Source organism: Canis lupus, unplaced genomic scaffold, assembly GCF_048164855.1.
Source record: "Canis lupus baileyi unplaced genomic scaffold, mCanLup2.hap1 Scaffold_116, whole genome shotgun sequence".
Lineage (NCBI taxonomy): Eukaryota > Metazoa > Chordata > Mammalia > Carnivora > Canidae > Canis > Canis lupus.
The window spans coordinates 49,206-71,607 of NW_027326486.1; the positions used below are offsets into that span (position 1 = coordinate 49,206).

At 41.1% G+C, this 22,402-nt stretch overlaps 1 protein-coding gene across 2 annotated transcripts in view; it reads left to right on the forward strand.

Annotated features, from left to right (window-relative positions):
* The first annotated feature begins 782 nt into the window (after positions 1-782).
* Positions 783-22,402, forward strand: part of LOC140629753 (ankyrin repeat domain-containing protein 26-like) — a 207,442-nt gene continuing 185,822 nt past the window's right edge. The window contains exons 1-7 of one of the 2 annotated variants that reach the window (XM_072819336.1): positions 783-947; positions 4,422-4,539; positions 4,640-4,670; positions 5,224-5,283; positions 9,452-9,579; positions 10,672-10,825; positions 18,021-18,491. In XM_072819336.1, the coding sequence (XP_072675437.1) occupies positions 10,819-10,825; positions 18,021-18,491 (478 nt within the window). In that variant the 5' untranslated portion in view covers positions 783-947; positions 4,422-4,539; positions 4,640-4,670; ... (1 more) ...; positions 9,452-9,579; positions 10,672-10,818. Of the gene's footprint in view, positions 948-4,421; positions 4,540-4,639; positions 4,671-5,223; positions 5,284-9,451; positions 9,580-10,671; positions 10,826-18,020; positions 18,492-22,402 lie in introns of those variants that run through there. The other variant, XM_072819335.1, reaches the window with a different exon arrangement.

The following is a 22,402-nucleotide window of genomic DNA, read 5'->3' on the forward strand; positions in this document are numbered from 1 at the left end:
GACCAGTGCGCAGGCGCCGGCGGGGGGCTCCCAGCGTGCACTGCGCTCGAGCGCGGTCCCCCGGACTGACGGCCAGCCCTGCGGATGGACGGGCCGTGTGCCCTATCACCCTGCGCCTGCTGAACTCCGAGCACCCGAGGATGTCTGTGCTGAGGAAGGTGCGGGCCGCGGGCGGGGCGCGGGCAGGGACCCCGAGCTGCAGGGGTGATCGGTCGTGGGCTGCGCGCGGCGGTCTGGTGCCTCGCCGGCGGTGCTTCCCGGACCCTGCACTCCCGCGGCGTGGGTGCGGCGCGGACTGTTCCGGGCAGACGGGCGGGCTGGAGGAGCTGCGGGGCCTGAGGAGGGGGCGGCGTCCGGCTCCCGCGGGGCAGCGGCGAGGGCCCAGGGGCCCAGGCGGAAGCGGCTCGTGTTTAGGGCAGCGCCAGCGGCGGACAGACGGTCCCTGGACAGCTCGAGAGCCTCCGGCCACGCCGCCCGAGGCAGCTAGTGTCCGGTCCGTCCTCCGGATGCGGGGCACCGCCCGTGGGGGGACGCGCGCTACCTTCGCTTCGCCCTGGCACCGGCTGCTCAGCGGCGCTGGGACCTTGTTGCGGCCAGCGAGCAGCACGCGCCCCAGGTGGCATTCGGGGCGGGGACTGCCCGCCGTCTGCGGTGTGGCGGAGGCGCGGCGCTTGCCTGGGCTCCCCGCGCTTGCCTGGCCCTTCCCAGGTGCCTCCGCGCGCCGGCCGGCCCCCAGCGCGCCAGGCCTCCGGGGCGCCCAGTGCGCAGGCGCCGGCGGGGGGCTCCGAGCGTGTGCCAGGCTGGAGCGCGGTGGGACGCGTGGCGGTGGCGGCGGCGGCGGCCCCGCGGATTGTCGGCTGGCGGTGCGGATGGACGGACGGGCCACAAAGCATGTCGCCCTTCGCCTGCTGAACTCAGAGCGCTCGAGGATGTCGGCGCTGAGGAAGGTGCGAGCCGCCGGGGCCGCGGGCGGGGCGCGGGCTGCACGCGGCGCCCTCCTCCCTCGCCCGGGCTGGCTGTCTCGCTGGCGGGGCCTCCCGGACCACGCGCTGCCGGGGCGTGGGTGCGGCGCAGGGTGCGATGGGCTGGTTTTCATGATCTCCTAGTACTTATCTGTTGCTTTTTAAAATTTTTTCCTTGTTGATGGTTTTGAAAAGCCATAGTTTAAATATCGGGGCCGTATAATTAAAAAGAAATCGATTATCTTCAGAAGTTGATTTTTTAGATGTGGTTTCTGTTTCATTTGTAAAAGGTTTTACTTATTGATTTGTGAGAGAGACAGAGAGAGGCAGAGACACAGGCAGAGGGAGAAGCAGGCTCCCCATAGGAAGCCCAATGTGGGGCTGGGTCCTGGGCCAGAATCAGCCCTGAGCCAAAGTTAGACACTCAGCTTCTTAATCACCCAGATGTCCCTGTGTTTCCTATTTTAACTTAGATAATAAGGCATATGTCATCAATCTCAAAGTGATTTGCTATTTGGTTACTCCCCCAGACGCCTTTCAGGTTTCATCCAAAGATTAGAAATTATAGGGATCTTTCACTTTATGTGTTTTATGCGGACGCTTATTCCTCTGCTCCTCTTGGTGGTTCATTCGAGATCCAAACTTTTTGAAGTGGAGTAAAGGTATAGACAGAATTCTAGTAAGGGGCAGTTGCCACTTGAGGAAGTCTTAAGAAATCACTTTATTATTCTTTAAAACTCTTTTTTTTTTAAGATTTTATTCATTCCTAAGAGAGCCACACAGAGACAGAGAGAGAGTTAGAGACACAGGCAGAGGGACAAGCAGGCTCCATGCAGGGAGTCCATCAAGCCCTGGCCCAAAGGCAGTGCTAAACTGATGAGCCACCCGGGCTGCCCAATTTTTAAAATGTTTTTATCAGGGACGCCTGGGTGGCTCAGTGCTGAAGCGTCAGCCTTCAGCCCAGGGTGTGATCCTGGAGTCCCGGGATCGAGTCCCACTTTGGGCTGCCTGCATGGAGCCTGCTTCTCTTTCTGCCTATGTCTCTGCCTCTCTCTCTCTCTCTCTCTGTCCGTCTCATGAATAAATAAAATCTTTTAAAAATTCATCAAATGCCTCTTTTGTGCCAACCACAGGACTACGTGCCTTGTTCCCTTGCATTCTTATAACAATGTTAACCACCACTTCTCCTCTTGCTTTAACTGTACTTTGAGATAACTGTGGATTCATGTGTTGGAAGACATAATACAGATCCCGTGTACCCTTGACCCTGCTTCCTCCAGTGGTGACATCTCGCATAGTTATGGTAACCACGTGGGTACATCGTCACTGATGCAGTCCCTTAGGCTTTTTCAGATTTTACCTGTGTTATATGCACACACTTGTGTATCTGCATACGTATGTATATTTTTTCCTGTCCAGTTTACTATAGGTGTAGATTCCGTTTCTTTTGAACATATGATGGAAAGAAGGCTGAGGTAAGTTATGGGGGGTAAATGAAGTATAGACCTGGTTTGAATCTAGGTCTGTTTGACTCAGAGTTTTGATTTTTCAATAGCAGTAGTGATGGACACTCCTGGGTGGTGCAGTGGGTTTTGTGTCTGACTTTTGGTCTCAGCTCCAGCCATGATCAGGGTCATGATTTGGAGCTTCGTGTCAAGCTCCATGCTGAGCGTGGAGTCTGCTTAAGATTCTGTCTCCCTCTGCCCCTGTCCCCTGCCTCTCTGTAAAATAAATTAATCCTAAAAAAAATAATAGTCCTGATGAATAACAGGAATAACAACAATAGCTGAAGCTCACTAAGTTACATATGAAATAGACTATTTACCATATGCCGGGGCTGTTCTAATACATTACCTCAGTTATCGCCCCCCCCCAGAACTATACCTCATAAATTATGTTATAGTTGAACTAGTATTATTAATTAAACTAACCATATTTCCAAGGAACAAGGAATTCCTTTTGTTGCTCCTAAATCAATAATAAAATAGCGAAATTCTACCTCCTTTTTACCTAATTTTCAATTTGAACCTCTGACCTTAATCGCTGATCTTGGCAATTGTCATGTTTTTAAAGTTGTATGTATCTGTGTACGTGTAAAGTGAGACCTGCATTATTATACATCGAATTATGTTGGGACACCTTACAAATAGTTTTATGAAATCATCAATAAGAGCTAGCTTAGGCATGATGCCAGGTTTTTAAGGGAATAAGTGTAAATCATCAAGAATACTTAAGAATGTAATAGGGAGACATTTTCTTCCCCCTAAAGTAGAATAGATCTTTTTGGCCACATGCAGTCCCAGGAATGTTTGAGTTTAACGTCTCATGTTACAGATCCAGCTTTCCAAGGCAAAGCGAATACATTTGGTGAATGATCACTGATTATTAGAATATGATAATACTTTAGGAAGATAATAGACTAATCAGCAGGCCATAATTTATGATTCTTTGCTAGTTACATATCTTGTAAAGCTGTCCCTGTGATGAACAGCAGCACTTCAGAACAGGAATAACAGCACGCTCCTGTGTCGTAGATCCCAGGAGGTTTCGGTGCTCTTGTAGACAGCAGACAGAAATAAAAGGAAGTTTCTCCTTTTTACCTCGTATAATCCCACTGGAAAGTGAAACGTGTGCTGAGAGTTGATACTTCTTCTAGGTCACCTCCCTGAAGAGGCCCCGGGCAGGCACTGTCGTAACAGTTCTTGGACAGGAGTCTGATGGGCCCCAAAGGAGGTGGGAGGGTTTCTGCAACAGGCTACTGGTGGAACAGGGTGCTACTGTCTAGCCCCAGGAAGCTTCTAGTGAGGAGGGCCCCGAGGAACCTGCATCCTTTTCCTTAACTCTTTCAGAGGGTACGGCATACGCCCAGATTGGAGTTAAAGGTAAACTCAGTTCTGTGTAGCTTGTGGTTGTTGCTTTTTGAAAAATGAGCAGCTACAAGAAAGCAACACCACGTATGGCTTAATAGGCCTTAGCTTTTTGGAACTTGAATTTGGATGTAGATAACGCAGATGGTTTTGAAGCTATATATCATTAGGAACTCTTTGGAAACCACAAAACCTTTTTAATGGGCCACTCTATCAATTTTCTGCTCTTCTAAGGAGTTTTTCCTATTCATGACTCCTTTTGATCTTTGGCTAACACTGAGGCAAATGTAGTGACGATTTAGTTTTCTTCTTCCTCTGAAAGCTTGTACACGTTTTCTGCCTCGGGTTGTGTCCGCTTGGATGCCTGGAGAATGTTGACAAAGGAAAGGTTAGGCTAGCCTGTTGATGCTACATATTTGGGCTTTAAAAATCAAAAAGGTTCCTTGGCTTCCGCGGAGAAGCATTCTGCTTGATGGCCCAGATTACTGATCCAGTAAAAACGACATGTTCCAGCCATCCTTCACACACACCTTAAGTGAAATTAATGAGATCACTCTATGGTTACGCTTTGTGTTTTATTTTCACTTTCTAGGTCTGTATGAGCTGTTGGCTGTTGTGCAGGCCGGCTGGGGCCACGTGTGGACAGCCAGGAAGACCTGACCTTCCTCTGGGATATGTTTGGTGAGAAAAGCCTGCATTCACCGGTAAAGGTAAAACCATGCTGATGTCAGATTCTCTTGGTGGGAAAACATATGGAAAAATATTTTGTCATCTCATGCTTTGTTCTGTCCTCCCCTACTCTCTATGCAGAAGTTACTCGTCGAGCACCATTTTCCTTTAGGTTAGTGATTTCTGAATTGTATTCATGAAACATTTCCTTAATGTGTGACCAAAAAGCTATTCCCTTTTTCATTTTCACTTTGATTTCACTACTCTAGATTTTTGTTTATTATGTGTGAATCTGGATCTCAAAAGAAATTCTCTCAACATTTCTTCTTTGTCATATTTGCTCTAGATTATTTTTTTCATATTTGCCGTTTACTCAGTTTAAGAAGTTTCCGTTTATTCTGTGTAAAATGACTTTTTAAATGACTAGCCATTGGACTTTGTCAAGTGCTTTTTATTTATTTATTGTAATGATCATATGATTTGTTTCCTGTCAGTCTCAACATAGGAAAGTTCATTGGTTTTTGACATTTTTTTTTTTTACTGATTTTTGACTGTTCAACTGGCTATCATTGGACTATTATTTGAGATAACCTAATTTGTTCATGATTTGTTCTCCTTTACATATAATCTGCTGGAGTTAGTTGACTCCTAGTTTATTTAGAACTTTAATGTCTCCTTTTATGAGACTTCAGCCCATAATTTTGCTTTCTTATCTCTCTCATCAGATCTTCACAATATCCTGGGTAGCCTTATGTTGTGAGGTGGAAGTCTCTACTCTTCTGTGGGTAAGTTTATGAAAGACTGAAGTTCGTTTGTCCTTTAGCAGAACTGACTTGTTGGGTTCCTTGGGCCTGGATGTTTTCTTTTTGATAAGGATATTGGTAACTATTTTAAAGATGACAAGAACGTTTAGGCTTTCTATTTCTTCTTGATTAGTTTTAATGATTCATATTTTTCTAAGATTTGGTCCATTTCAACTACATTGTCAAATTTCTGAAAAGGTTGCTTATAATATTTCACATGTGCAGTTTCTATGCTAATTGTTTTTCTTCTTGGTCCTGATATTGGTACTTATTGCCCTTTCTTCTCTTTCCTCAATATTGCCAGAGTTTTGGCATTAGTCTTTTTAGATATAAACCTTTGGCCTTATTAATTTTCCTCATTGTATATTAGTTTTTATTTCATTGACTTTTTTAAAAAAATTCTTTTTCTTGTTATGAACGTTTGTTCATAAATTTTCAACCTTCTTCTTTTCCTAACGTTAGCATTTAAGGCCATTTCTCCCAAGGTACTGGTTTTCTTAACTTAGAATCATTTTGTAGTTGCTTACTTAGACTTTTCTTGAATTTACAAATAAGGATTTTTTTAATCTATCTTGTTCCTGATTTCTACCTTAATTGCTTTGAGGTCAGAAAACCTAATTTGCATTATTTCAGTCCTTTGAAATGTGTTTACACTTTACGGCCAGCTACATATTCAATATCTGTAATGTATCCTGTCTGTGTCTAAAAAGAAGGTATATTCTGCAGTCATTAAGTATAGTTTTCTGTATGTGTCTGTAGATCAAGTTTGTAAACCTATTCAAATATTCTGTGTTTTCACTGATTTTTGTTCGTTTATTCTCTGTTACCAAGAGAAGTATGGTAAAAAAGTTTCCCATTATGACCATGGTTTTCTTCTTGCAGTTCTGTTCAGTTTTTTTTTGTGTTTTTTTTTTTTAATTTAATTCATTTATCGGACACTGAAGAAGCAGGAGGAGTGACAGGCAGAGAGAGAGAGAGAGGGAGAAGCAGGCTCCCCCCTGGAGCAAGGACCCTGATGTGGGCCTTGATTCCAGGACCCTGGAATCTTGTCGGGAGTTGAAGGCAGGTGCTTAACCGGCTGAGCCACCCAGGCTCCCTCTGTTCATTTTTTGTTGTATATATTTAAATTTGTTATTAAATATAAATTTGTTATTTTGCTGGTGAATTACTACACTTTATACTTTTTAATAGAGTTTATTTTAAAGTAGATATGTTTTTGTTGCCATTTGCAGGATATCTTTTCCTATCCTTTTATTGTCAACTATTCCATATTCCTGCTTTATTACAGCTTTTGTGAATTACAGTTGGAGCTTTCTGAGGTAACAAGTCAGAAGTCTTTACTTTCAGCTAGAATATCTTCACTACAGTTCATTATGACGTATGATCTTTATAATTTAAAATCTGACGTATTTTGTGTTTTCTTGTCCTGATTTTTCTTTGTTTCTTTTGGATTGGTTAGGGTTTTCCCTGCATACAGTTGAGAAGTTAAAACATTCTCTTTCTGTTATTTGAGTGGCTACCTTAGAAATTATGACATGAATCCTTTATTATAAAATCCTATCTTAATCTGTCTATTGTCATCTGGAAAAGATCCAGAAATCTTAGCGCACTTTTGCCCCATATACTTTCCTGCCAACTTCAGTGCTGTTGTGTCCTGTATTTTAATTCTCTCTAGAAAACAAACAGAAAAACAAAAACCCCTCACAACCTTGAAGACATCCTTATTTTGCTTTACATCAACGTCATTATTCATTTAGTATAACCACCATTTTGTTTGTTCTAGTCCCAATCTTACAGCTCAGCCTTGTCATCCAGGCTGATTTTTCACCTGTTTAATGTAAAAAAGCTCTAGAATCTCCTGTATTGAGGGTTTGTGGCTATCAAACTATGTCTTTCAGTGAATCAGTACATGTTTTTATTTCCTTCCATTTTTTTTTCGTTTTATTAAATTATAATCGATATATGACACACTAGTTTCAGGCGTGCAACATAAAATTTGGCATTTGTATATCTTGCACAATGAACACCATAGTAAGTCTAGTTAACATCTCTCTGCATGCACAGTCACGCCATTTGTTTTCTTGTGCTAAGAACTTTTCAGACGTATTTTCTGAAAACAACTTTCAAATTTGCAATACGTTATTATTGACTATAGTCACCATGCTGTGCGTGAATTCATTTTGTAAGAGGATGATGGGACTCTTGATCCCCTTTATCCGTTTTTACCCACACAGCCTCACCCCCTTCCCTTTTGGCAACCACCCATGTATTCTCTGTATTTCTGACTTTATTTGTTGTTTAGTTTCAGGTATAAGTTAAATCATACCATATCTGTCTTTCTCTTTCTGACTTTTTTCACTTAGCATAATACCCTTCAGATTCATGCCAGTTGCAAATGGCTAATTTATTTTATGGCTGAATAGTATTCCTTTTTTTTTTTTTTTTTTTTTTTGCTGAATAGTATTCGTGTGTGTGTGTGTGTGTGTGTGTAAATCTTTTCCCATTCATCCCTCAAAGGAAGGACACTTTGGTTATTTCCATATCTTGGCTATTGTAAATAATGCTGCAGTGAACATAGAGGTACATGTATCCTTTTGAATCTTCAGATAAATACCCAAAAGTGGAATTGCAGGATCATGTGGGAGTTGTATTTTTAAGTTTTTGACTGTTCTCCAGATTATTTTCTGTGGTGGCCGCACCAATTTACAACCTCACCAACGGTGCACTAGGGTCCCCCTTTGCCCACAGCCTCATCAGTACTTATTTTTTCTTGTCTTTCTGATATTGGCCTTTCTCAGAGGTGTGAAGCGATATCTCACTGTGATTTTGATTTGCATTACTCTGATGATTTGTGATGTTGAGCATCTTCCCGTGTGCCTGTTGGTGATCTGTATGTCGTCTTTGGGAAAACGTCTATTCAGATCCTCTGTCCGTTTTTTAATGTTGAATTGTTTGTTTCTTGTTGATATTGAGCTATATGAATTTCTGTATATATTTTGGCTGTTAACCCCTTATTGGATAGAATTGGCAGTTCTTCCTTCTATTCGGTAGATTGCCTTTTTTGTTGTTGATGATTTCCTTTGCTGTGCAGAAGCTTTTTAGTTTTATGTTATCTCAATTTTTTTTGTTTTGTTTTGTTTTGTTTTGTTTTGTTTTGTTTTGTTTTTTGATGCCACTGCCTTTGGAATCATAAGATCCAAAAAGGAAAAAAAAAAAATCTCCAAGAGCGATGTCAGAGAGCTTACGACCCATGTTTTCTTCTAGGAGTTTAATGATTTCAGGATTTTCATTCCAGTCTTTAATCCATTTTGAGTTAACTTCTTTGTATGGTGTGAGATGATGGCCCAGTTTCAGTCTTTTATATGTAGGTGTCTAGGTTTCCCAGCACCATTTATTGAAGAGATTGTCTTTCTCCATTGTATATTCTTGCCTCTTTTCTTGTAAAGTAATTGGCCTTATATGCCTGGGTTTATTTCGGGGCTCTCTTTTCTGTCCCACGAATCTGTGTGTGTGTGTTTATGCCAATACCATACATTTTGATTACTTTAGTTGTTAGATACTACAGCTTGAATTCAAGGAGTGTAATGTCTCAGACTTGTCCTTTCTCAAGATTTGCTTTGGCTGCTTGGGATCTTTTGTGGTTCTATACAAATCTTACGATTGTTGTATTTCTGTGAAAAATGCCACTAGAATTTCAATAGAGATTGCCTTGACTCTGTAGATTGCTCTGGTCAGTATGGACATTTTTGCAATATTCTTCATGAGCATGGAATATCTTTCCACTTATTAGTGTCATTGTCTCTCCTCAGTGTCCTATAGTTTTCAGAGTATAGATCATTCACCTCCTTGGTTAAATTTATTCTTGGGTATTTTTTCATGCAATTTTAAATGGGATTTGTTTTCTTAGTCTCTCTTCCTGATAGTTTGTTGTTGGTGTACACAAGTGTGACAGAATTGTGTATATCAGTTTTGTACCTGCAACTTTACTGAATTTATTTAGAAATAAGGTTAGAACTAATGTTCTAACAGTCTTTTTTTTCCACAGAGTCGTTAGGGTTTTCTGTGTATAAAATTGTATCATCTACAAATAGTGATGGTTTTACTTCTTCCTTTACAATTTGGTTCCAATTTCTTTCTTTTTCCTTCCTAGCTGCTGTGGCCAAGACTTCCAATACTGTGTTAGCATCCTCGCCTTGTTCCTGATGTTAAGCAGGAAGCTTTTCCCTGTTGAGCATGATGCTAGCTGTGCACTGGTTATACGTGGCCTTACATTTTGAGGTACATTTGGTCTATACCCACTTTGTTGAGTTTTTCTGGGGTTTAATCCTGGTCTTTCATTGGGAACATGTTTATCTGTTTCCTCATGTTGCCTGACTTTGTATGTATGTATGTCTTTGTGTTAGGTGAAACAGCTATCTCTTCTAGTCCTGAAGGTGTGTGGCTGTGTGTGGGTGAACATTTTTGTTTATAGTAACCTTGCTTCAGTGTTTGGTTGTCTCTCATACTGTTTCCCCAATTATTCTAGACCTGTGGGGCTCACAAACACAATCCACCCTGGCCCCAGAGTCTCATATTCAGTAGGCATCCCCTGTGTGGGTTGCATGTACCTGCTGGCTTGGAGGCCTCTGGCAGTGGGAGTGTAACTAGAGGTCAGGGCACTGGCCTCCTGCTTCTGGCAGGGCCGTGGCAGCAGTATGGAGGGGGAAGGAGGTACTAGAAGGTTATGGGAATGCAAAAATAGCTCCTGCCAGCATTGGCAGTAGCAAGGTAGAGAAAGCGTAAATATGGCACCCTCCGGTATCTTTTGTCTTTGGAGGGAATCTGAGTGGGCTTTTGCCCTTCTGGTAGATGCTTTAAGATTAGCAAATGGAACCCCTTCACATCTGGTCTAGGCTCCTTTCAAACTGGTGCTTTTGTACTGGGTCCTGAGGCAAATGAGTCTGATTGTGAGCCCTGTAAAAGCAGAGCCTGCACTCAGTACAGCCCTAGGAGTCTCCTGGACGGAAGCTCCACTGGTTTCCAAAGCCAGGTGCTTTGGGGGCTGTCTGTCTGGTGCATCTCCCATGGGTCATGGTGCCTGATGTGTAGTACAGATTCCCTCCCTCAGGGAGGGGTTCTGTATTTGTGCAACCCCTCCTCCATAGGTCGTTGCATGGGGGGAGGTGAGGTTTTCGGCAAAAATACAACTACATCTGTCTCTCCTCCCTGTCTAATTCTTCGTTGTGGAGTAGCTGTCCTGCTCAGAGATAATTGTTTTATATGTAGCTGTAGATATATTGTGTCTGTTGAGGGAAAGGATTTCAGAAGTTTTTATGTGACTATCTTGAATGATCTCCCTGTTTGCCTGTGTTCTTTTTTTTTTTTTTTTAGATTTTATTTATTTAGTCGTGAGAGAGGCAGACACACAGGCAGAGGGAGAAGCAGGCTCCAAGCAGGGAGCCCAACAAGGGACTTGATCCCAGGACCTCGACCCAGGCCACCTGCGTCGTCTTGAATGGCATTTTTAGTAAGCAAAGAATGCTAGGTAGGCTCTTGTTACCTATCTGTGTATCTATCTATCTATCTATCTATCTATCTATCTATCATCTATCTATTTATATTTCAGTATAGTGAAAGATGATGAAATGATTATTCCTAAAATTTCTAGTTAGAGGTCAGCTGTCAGGATCTCTGATTTGAAGTAATCTTTCAAAGCATGTTTTTTTCCTCTGGCTCTTTTAAAGACTTCAATACATACATAACTTTTTTTCTTTTAAATAAGTTCTGTTTACTTCTTTTAAAAATGTTCGGCCCAAGTGTGGTAGGATACAAAATCAATGCCCAGAATTCAGTGGCATTTCTGTACACTAACAATGAGACTGAAGAAAGAGAAATTACGGAGTCAATCCCTTTTACAATTGCACCCAAAAGCATAAGATGCCTAGGAATAAACCTAACCAAATAGGTAAAGGATGTATACCCTAAAAACTACAGAACACTTCTGAAAGAAAGTGAGGAAGACACAAAGTGATGGAAAAATACTCCATGCTCAAGGATTGGAAGAATTAATATTGTGAAAATGTCAGTGATCACCCAAGGCAATTTACACGTTTATTTTTATTTATTTTTTAATTTTTATTTACTTATGATAGTCACACAGAGAGAGAGAGAGAGGCAAAGACACAGGCAGAGGGAGAAGCAGGCTCCATGCATCGGGAGCCCGATCCCGGGTCTCCAGGATCACGCCCTGGGCCAAAGGCAGGTGCTAAACCGCTGCGCCACCCAGGGATCCCAATTTACACGTTTAATACAATCCCTATCAAAATGCCATGGACTTCTTCAGAGAGTTGGAACAAATTATTATAAGATTTGTGTGGGGGATCCCTGGGTGGCGCAGCGGTTTGGCGCCTATCTTTGGCCCAGGGCGCGATCCTGGAGACCCAGGATCGAATCCCACATCGGGCTCCCGAGGCATGGAGCCTGCTCCTCCCTCTGCCTGTGTCTCCGCCTCTCTCTCTCTCTCTCTCTCTCTGTGACTATCATAAATAATAAATAAAAAAAATTAAAAAAAAAAAAGATTTGTGTGGAATCTGAAAAAACCCCAAATAGCCAGGGGAATCTTAAAAAAGAAAACCATAGCCATGGGCATCACAATGCCAGATTTCAGGTTGTACTACAAAGCCGTGGTCATCAAGACAGTATGGTACTGGCACAAAAACAGACACATAGATCAATGGAACAGAAATGAGAATCCAGAAGTGGACCCTCAACTTTATGGTCAACTAATATTTGACAAAGGAGGAAAGACTATCCACTGGAAAAAAGACAGTCTCTTCAGTAAATGGTGCTGGAAAATTGGACATCCACATGCAGAAGAATGAAACTAGACCACTCTCTTGCACCATATACAAAGATAAAATGATGAAAGATCTAAATGTGAAACAAGAATCCATCAAAATCCTAGAGGAAAACATAGGCAACTCCCTTTTCGAACTTGGCCACAGTAACTTCTTGCAAGATACATCCATGAAGGCAAGAGAAACAAAAGCAAAAATGAACTATGGGGACTTCATCAAGGTAAGAAGCTTTTGCACAGCAAAAGATACAGTCAACAAAACTAAAAGACAACTACAGAATGGCAGAAGATATTGGCAAATGACTTCTCAGTTAAAGGCCTAGTATCCAAGATCTGTAAAGAACTTCTTAAACTCAACAGCAAAGAAACAAACAATCCAATCAAGATACGGGCAAAAGACATGAACAGAAATCTCACAGAGGAAGACACAGACATGGCCAAGAAGCACATGAGAAAATGCTCCGCATCACTGGCCATCAGAGAAATACAAATCAAAACCACAATGAGATACCACCTCACACCAGTGAGAATGGGGAAGATTAACAAGGCAGGAAACCACAAAAGTTGGAGAGGATGCGGAGAAAAGGGAATCCTCTTGCACTGTTGGTAGGAATGTGCAATGGTGCAGCCACCCTGGAAAACTGTGTGGAGGTTCCTCAAAGAGTTAAAAATAGACCTTCCCTAGGACCCAGCAATTGCACTGCTAGGGATTTATCCCAAAGATACAAATGCAATGAAATGCCAGGACACTTGCACCTCGATGTTTCTAGCAGCGGTGTCCACAATAGCTAAACTGTGGAAGGAGCCTCGGTGTCCATCGAAAGATGAATGGGTAAAGAAGATGTGGTTTATGTATACAATGGAATATTACTCAGCCATTAGAAATGACCAATACCCATCATTTGTTTCGACGTGGATGGACCTGGAGGGTATTATGCTGTGTGAAATAAGTCCATCGGAGAAGGACAAACATTTTATGGTCTCATTCATTTGGGGAATATAAAAAATAATGAAAGGGATTAAAGGGGAAAGAAAAAATGAGTGGGAAATATCAGAAAGGGAGACAGAACATGACAGACTCCTAACTCTGGGAAACGAACTAGGGGTAGTTGAAGGGGAGGTGGGTGGCAGGTGGGGGTAACTGGGTGGCGGGCACTGATGGGGGCACTTACTTGATGGGATGAGCACTGAGTGTTATTCTGTATGGTGGCAAATTGAGCACCAATAAAAAATAAATTTATTAAAAAAAAAAGAAAAAAAATGTTTGGCCAACATTCAAATTGTTTATACCATAGGCTCATCTTAAGAAACCTGGTTAACCTTTATTTCCAACATCAAAAGCATGAAGTTCCATTCTTAAAGCAGTAGATTCGAAAGAAGAAAGGTTTTGACTATATCACTGCAATATTGCCACTTGCAGAAGCCCTTTGAAGTAACTAGAATGGACTTTATTGGCCTTGCCAATGTCCTACAAATGTTTTGTTTTCATATTTCATTTAAAACATGAATTATTTTTCCCTTTTGATATTGAGTGTTTTTCATCATGGAAAATCAGCATCTTCAACTTGCTCTTTTTTCTTCAAATGGCTTCCAAAATGAGGTATACTCTGGAGTTTTGAATGGATCATGTTTTTATTTTTACAGTTCTCTTCCATAGCAAATCAAGCTCATTAGGTATGTGGCTGACCGCAAGCTGTTCTGTGTGAACAGAAAGCAGCGTGTGATTTGGCATTTGGATACAACTTTTGTTGGGGGGAGATCAGTACATAGAGCTTCATTCTTAAATTAAACCAGGACACTTGTTCTTGTCCTTGTTACTGCTCCTCAAGTATTTATGAATGAAGCAAAAAGTCGTCTTCATGTAATAATGGGTTTTCATTTTTATTTAATTTTTATTTAATTTTTAAGATTTTATTTATTCATGAGAGACACACAGAGCGAGAGAGAGGCAGAGACACAGGCAGAGGGTGAAGCAGACTCCAAGCAGGGAGCCAGATGTCGGACTCGATCCCCGGTCCCCAGGATCAGGCCCTGGACCGAAGCTGGCGCTAAACTGCAGAGCCACCCGGGCTGCCCTGGATTTTTCATTTTTAAACAGGAAAATCACTTAGTGGCATTTCTCACAGTAGCTCTTAGAGGTGGGCTTTCACTTCTGTTCTATTAATAGTTTTCTTGTAAGGTAAATATCTGCTAGCATACTTACTACATGTTAGCCAGTGACTCTGCTACATTGCGTACTCTTGCTATTACAAAAAGCCCAACCGTCATTTCTCCTTTTGTTGAGTTTTTCAAATGAATGGCTTTATTTATTACAGTGGGTAATAGCAGTAGACTTTCCTGCAGTGACTGTACTGTACTGTATGTATTCAATAAATACTGTTAATTGGTGACAGAAATTTATACACAAAAGAAGCAGGTGAATCAGACTAGACCAGATCTAGAGGGAGATACGGAAGCAAATTCTCTATTTGTTACCCTGTCGTCTGTTAGATTTAATATATTATTCTGAGTGAAGTAAGTCAGTCGGAGAGGGACAAACATCATATGGTCTCATTCATTCGGGGAATATAAAAACTAGTGAAAGGGATTCAAGGGGACAGGAAAGAAAATGAGTGGGAAATATCAGTGAGGGTGACAGCACATAAGAGACACCTAACTCTGGGAAACGAACAAGGGGTGGTGGAAGGGGAGGTCGGCCGGGGTTGGGGTGACAGGGTGACTGGCACTGAGGGGGGCACTTGACGGGATGAGCATCGGGTGTTGTAGTATATGTTGGCCAATCGAAGCCCAATAACAAATATACAAAAAATAAGGGAAAAAGAATTAAAAATAGATAAAAATAAACTTCATTTAAAAAGGTTTAATATATCATCTTATTGTGATTATTATCTTAGTCTTTACAGAAATGCCATGTAAACAAGTTGCTGAATATGTTGTGTCTCATGGCATTGTACAGAACTTTGTATGTGCAACAGTCCTCTCATACAGGAATTCTGCCAATAATTTTCATTCATTATGTAGTTTTTGTCTTTCATTTTGAGACTCATTGTATAATCTTAATGGCAGTGGTGTGATTTCTCTTTTAGCTGTAAGGAGTACAATGTTTCATAATGTACATGTAGTTGGCTTTTATTTTTCAGTTTTTCTTTAAGGTAAGATACGTGTATAAAATTTGCCATTTTTACCATGTTAACGTACAATGTAATGGCATTAGGTATATTCAGAATGTCGTGCAAACGTCACCACTCTCTATTTCCAAAACCTTCTCATCACTCTACACAGAAACTCTGTGGCTGTTAAGCGCTACCTTCCCTTGTTGCCCACCCCCAGCTCCCGGCAACCACCATTCTACGCTTTGTCTCTATATTTTAACTGTTTTACATAGTTCACATAAGTGGAACTATACAGTACTTGCCCTTTTGTAACTATACCACTCCATGCAATGCTTTCAAGGTTTGTCCATGTTGTAGCATGTATCAGAATCTCCTTCTCTTTCATGGTTGAATAACATTGCACTATGTGTATACACTGCATGTTGTTTGTCCATTTGTCTGTTGATGGACACTTGCATGTGTCCACCTTTTGGCTATTGTGAATGGTGCTGCAATGGACATTGCTGTACAACTATCTGTTTTGAGTCCCGATTGCGGTTCTTTTGGGTAGACACTTAGCAGCTGAAATGCCTGCTTATATAGTAATTCTGTTTAGGCTTGTGAGAAGGAACCATCAAAGTGTTTTCCGTGGAGTCTGCACCATTTTACATTCCTACCAGCATTATATGAGGGTTCCAATTTCTCCATATCCTCATCACTACCTGTTACACTGAGTAATTTTTGATTATAGCCATTCTCGTGGGCATGAAGTGGTAGTTCATTGTGGTTTTGATTTGCATTTCCCTAATGACTAATGATGTTGAGCATGTTTTCAGGTAGTCTTTGGCGATCTGATTGCCTTTTTGTTGTTGAGTTTGGCATTTTTTATATATTTTAGATATTAAACCCTTATCATATTTTCGCCTTGCAAATATTTTTTCCCCTTGTGTAGGCTATCATTTCACTTGTCTGATAGTATCCTTTGTACAAAAGTTCTAATTTCTATAAAGATCAGTGTCCATTTTATCTTGTGCTGCTTATGCTCTTGGTAGCATATCTAAGAATCTCTTTGCAAACCCAAGGTTATGAGGATTTACCCCTTGATTTAAAATTTGAGCTAATTTTTTGTGTATGGTGTGAAATAGGGATCTAAGAATCTACATTCTTGTGCATGTAGGAATCCAGTTGTCCTGTATAGTCTATTTTGTTTTCATCTCTATTTTTAGTGGCTATCAGTTTTTATCCTAGAAAGCGTTAGTTTGTGCTTTCTCTGGAAACAGTTTATTGGCAAAAGGTCGATGTCCTTAATTTAAAAATTATTGGAGAAATTTGGTGGCTTCATGACACTGTATAACGGAATTTCTTAAACGACAAAGCCCTGGAGGTGGGGGAAATTAGCTCTCAGGATAAAGAAAACCTAATTCTTATTATTGTACTTTGTATTCTGACACTGTTTGGGTGGCTTATTATTTTTTTTGGTTGTTTTTGTGAAATAAATGCATTTTCAGTTCCACTTCTGGCATAGCTAGATTCACTCTCAGTGAAGGTCGGAACCCTGTTAGCTTTCTCTGTTGATGTTGTTATTCTGTGGTCCATTTATCTAGTAATAATACATAGTAGGAAAAGGCCAGTTACAATTAATCTGCATTAAACAGGTACGAAAAGAGCAAGAAAATGGTGGGGGAAGTGAACAGAACTTTATGTAGGAACAGGAAATATAAAATGTGACCACATTTGAAATGTAATTAAGAATATTGTAGGTTACAGTTGTAACTGCTAATTCTTAGCATGGATGCATTGTATCCTGCTGAATTTTCCTTTGTTGGCATAATATTGCTGCCAACATTTTATAATAGCACTTTGACTTTTCCAGTTAAAAGGGCAGTTTAACAAAAATATTTGAAGACTTTAGTTTCTCCAGTAGTATTTGGTTTTTGTTCATTTTTAAAGTTCGGTATTCAGATTGTTCCCTTTCAAAGTGGGGAGTTTTGTCAGATATGTTACATTTTTCTCAGTTGCTGACTAGCAGACCTCTTTCAGAGGCTTGTTTACCACCAGCATCACTTCGTCATCATTTTCATCAGCCCTGTGAAGTCCTGTATTTTTGCAGTCATGTTAATGGCATCCAAGGTAAAAACCAATGACAGCATAGAGGGCATGTATTAGGTGGGAAGAAATGTTTAAATGAGGGCTGGTATGAACATTGTCAGTTTATTGGTGAATATCATAATGTCTATATTCCTGTAACCTTGGATTGTTTGGGAATTAGATCCTAAATATTCAGAAGATAGGAACCTCTATGTTTATATTAGTATTTTCTTTATTTTCCCAACATTTGTTAGAGAGGGAGAGAGAGAGGAGAGGGGTAGAAGGAGGAGAGAGAATCTCAAGCAGATTCCACACTGAGTCCAGAGCCCAACATGGGGCTCAATCTCATGACCCAAAGACCATGACCTGAGCCAAGATCAAGAGTTGGATGCTTAATCAAGTCAGCCACCCAGACACCTCTGTATTGCTATATTCAATGACTAGGCTTTTATGAACTAATTTGAAGTCTTTTACCTATCTTAGTTAATTGAATATATGACTTGAGATAATTATAGTTGTATAGTAGAAATTTTCCAAACACAATGGTGATAAGCAATGCTGCGAAGGTTAATAGCAAAGCTCTGACAAGCTTAGCCTGTGCAGCACTGGCACAGCCTTATGAAAACAATTATGCAAAAATAATAATCCTGTTGCAACTTCAAATCCAGGTGCATAAAAATGTTAATTGATTTTTTTTCTTTCAGTAGTGCTAAGTTGCCAGTGGAAACTGCCCATGGGCCACATGAGAGACCACGGATCCTGTAATGCTGGGAGGCATAAAGCTGGCACAGAAGTGCTGCAGAGAGGCTGTCACCAGTTAGAGGGAAGGAGCCAGAGAAGCAAGAGGTGTGGCAACAGCCAAGGGTCTTCAAAGGTAGATGGACTGTGCACTCCCTTCCTGAATGGGAGACCAGCACAGAGACCTTGGGGGCACGCCCTGCCCAGCCCTGCCCAGCCTCGCCCAGGCTCCAGCCAGAGGCTCCGCCCCAGGCCATGGCCTTCCACTTACTCACGTGACCATGCCACAGGCATGCAGAGAGGCAGGCTGAGCTCTGCCAGGCCAGCAGGGTCCGTGCCAGGCCTGGTGGACTTCGAGGACAAGGAGCAGGTGAAGGCCTTTCTGGAGAACGTGGTGGAGTGCAAGTACCAGTGCTACTGTGAGAAGGACCCGAATGGTGAGTGCTGGCAGAGCAGCCTGCGAACACGAGGAGATGCATGGGGATGGTTGGGGGCTGCAGGGGCCACGAGCCACCTCTGAAGGAGATCCAGAAGGGGTCTCTGGTCTAGGTAAGTTGGTGGGGCCAGGTGCTTGAGGACCCCTAATCCTCTGCCATCTGCCCCATCCCCCAACTGAGTCAGATTCATTTAATTTTTTAAGGCCAGTAAAAAATGAGTAATTTTGTAGGAAAACGGTGTTTACTGTAACTGACAAAGGAAGAGATAGAAAACCTAAATGGAGAAATTTCCATACACCACCCACAAGAAATAAAGTTGGGGGATGAAGCTGCCCTCCATAATGTATCTGATCCTCCTGGTTTCCCATGGGAATGCCATCAAACACTTAAAGAAAAGATTACTTTAGTGGCATTGAGATTTGAGAGCATAGAAAAAGATTGAAACTTTCCACAGTGTAAAAAAAAAAGCGAAAGCAGTGTAACACTGATATTATGACCCCATAAAGACAAGACCAGGAGAAAAAAAGCCAACTTCAGTTGCGAGAACTAATGAGGAAAGTCTCAGTAAGATATCATCAATGGATTCCACGGCACATTAAGTGACCAAAATATCTAGCCAAGTGAGGCCCCTTTTGGGAAAGCCACGATGAGATGGCTAGTATTTGGAAATTTATAAATAAATTCTGTAAATAGAATTCCCATATTACCTGGTCACACCCGGAAAACACTATTGGTACATATGGTAGAAAATATTTTGTGAGATTGAACATTAATTACTTGAAGTAATTTTTACTTTCATACCAACTTCATATTTAAAATTATGTCCTGGAGTAAAACACATATCATCATAGGGTTACCAGCATTTGGAAATTCTGGGAGAGCATTTAAAAACTCCTGATACAATACAACGTCCCAGGGTTGGCAGGGTAGGGGTACGCACTCAACTCACTTGGGTGAAGATGGAAAGATGATGATGTGGAAAGAGGGGCTCCTTGTTTATAAAAGACCCTCAGAAGAAGGAAATGAAGTGGAGAAGAATGTCTTTATTTGGGGCATATAATGTTTAAGTTGTAATTATGGTACAGAATCAATACAAATTCATCTGAAAAAATTAAGAATTGTCGGAAAGAAAAAAGACAGGGAGGGGTGAAGAGAAGCCATTCCTAATCCCGTAGTCATTAGAAACAGCCAGTATTATTTGTCACATATCTGCGAGCCTCTCTCTATCCTGTTCGTCCAGCCATGATTGAGGTCCGTGGAAAAGGCAGACAAGATGTTAATCTGAGAGGTAGGCATGTGGAGTGACGACAAGCTCTGACACTGAGCCAGGTGGCCTGAGTTTTAAGTCCCAACTCATTTGTTTCTATGTGTGGAACCATCGCCAGTTATTATTTAAAGAGTAGATGGCCTGATACCTCTGAGTGTATTACTTGATACCTATTAAAAACTGGAAATTCTGCGGTGCAACTGTTTTATATATATAGTGCGGGGGGTAATTTCTTCAACTGTAAGTAAGAAGAGGCTCAAGTAAGTTTTCAAGTATAACATTTTAAAGGCACCTGTGTAAGAGCTGAAGTAGATAAAACGTAAAAGCCAACAGTTTTGCATTTGTTAAAGCAGATTTTTTAAGGAACTCCATGTGTCTTCTAGTGCACTAAAAATACATTCTCACCTTTGTTGTTTCTTGGGTAATGTTGGGAAAGAAAGGACCCAATTATTCCCTGATAGTATAATTTTACTTGTTTTACAGGACAGAAAGTTATCTAAGCTCAATAGTTCTGAGAAATGTCTTCATCTAGGAGCATTCCCTCTGTTTCTTAGAAGTTTGAATTTGGGAGAAAGGTTGACAATCTGGGGGAAAAAAAAGACGAAGCGAAAGGAACAGCATGCTCAGGAGGGCACACACCACGCCAGTTCCCTTGCTTCTAATGGTTATCACGTACCAACCCAAGTGGCTGCCGCCTTATTAATCATCATGTATGTTTTTAGTAGAGATATGAACTACAACTGATACTTAAAGTACTGAAGCAATATGTTTTAGAAGTTACATATTTTAGAAAACTATCATAATTATTCAAGGGAAAAAGGTTTAGCTTTTATGTGGGCTCTATTTGATAATGATTTTTACCCCCATTTGACATCTCATGTAACAATGTACGGTGATAGTAACTAAATTTACTGTGGTAACCATTTTGCAATATATATATACAGCAAATCATTATGTTGTACATATAAAAAGTATTACAGTGGTACATGTCAATGATGTCGCAATTAGAAAAACTTTGATTTAAACATAGAACATTGACATGAGAATCTTAAAGAAGAATCAGACTGGACCATAGAAATAAGCCCACTTATTTATTATCTACAGATTTATAGAAACGTTTAATTTTTTTTTGAGGTTTAGTGGATCTGTTTCTATTCGCAGTGCTGAAAACCCTTCAACTATCTCACTGTTTGCTAGCAGGTGAACTTGTATACTCTTGTTTTTCTTCTAGATTCATGAAAAGCTCTACTACTATGAGAAGTAGAACCCTGTGCCCATCCTCCACAGCACAGCAGTCTTGGCTGATGATGTAAGTGTGCCTTTCGGAGCTCCCTGCCACCCGGCTCCCTTGGGCCCGGTCCTGAGCAGAGCTCTTCCTGGCACAGACACAAGTGTGAGATCCTGGGAGTGAAAACCAGAAGCCGCTGCAAATGTTTCCAAAAGTCCTGTCACCGAGGACCTTATGCGGATACTGTGCTGATTTGCATTCACTCTCCTGCTCAAAAAATTGTGCGTGGGGATGTCCTCTGTTCTACCTGGGTGGCTACAGTAGCAGAAGTCTGAGGCTAGAACTCTCTGGGCAGAGAGAAACTGTCAGCTACTAGTGTTCTGAGAAAGGCACAGGCAGGAGGAATGCTTTGGAGAAATAAAGACAAATCAGCTAGGTCTGTTGCTGACAGTGCTAAAAACTGACAGATACGCTAGTGTCGGAACGAGGCCTGATGAAATACATAAAAAGACAGGATTGTTTTCAAAATGAAGTATAAAGCATCATAATGATTTATGGATATTAGACCTTTCCACATTACCTTCATAACCAAAGAATAAGTGACAGAAGCAGTTAGCATTGATGGAGTAATTTCCTGTAGCTATCATTTTATTTTCAATCTTGGAATGAATTACCTTGCTGTTCCTTGCCGTTCACTTTCAAACTCAGATGAATTGAAAGCACACCTGGATAAACTGTAAAGGACACTGAGCCAGAGGAGAAATAGGTCTCCTGTGAAGGTTGGTTTTTGTGATCTCCTTGAGCTTATCTGTTGCTTTCTAAATGTTTTCCTTGTTTATGATTTAAAAAGGAATGTAGTTCAGCTTAAATATCGGGGCCATATAATTTTTAAAAAATCATCTTCAGAAGTTGATTTTCTTATATGTGTTTTCTATTTTATTTTATTTGTAAAAGATTTTACTTATTGATTTGTGAGAGACACAGAGACACAGGCAGAGGGAGAAGCAGGCTCCCCATAAAAAGCCCAATGTGGGGCTGGATCCTGGGCCAGAATCACGCCCTGAGCCAAAGTTAGACACTCAGCTTCTCAATCACCCAGGTGTCCCTGTGTTTCCTATTTTAATTTAGATAATAAGGCATATGTCATCAATCTCGAAGTGATTTGCTATTTGGTTAGTCCCCCAGACTCCTTTCAGGTTTTATCCACAGATTAGAAATTATAGGGATCTTTCACTTTATGTGTTTTATGCGGATGCTTATTCATCTGCTCCTCTTGGTTCTTCATTAGAGAACCAAACTTTTTGAAGTGAAGTTGAGTAAAGGTATAGACAGAATTCTAGTAAGGGGCAGTTGCCACTTGAGGAAGTCTTAAGAAGTCACTTTATTTTTTTTAACTCTTTTTTTAAAGATTTTATT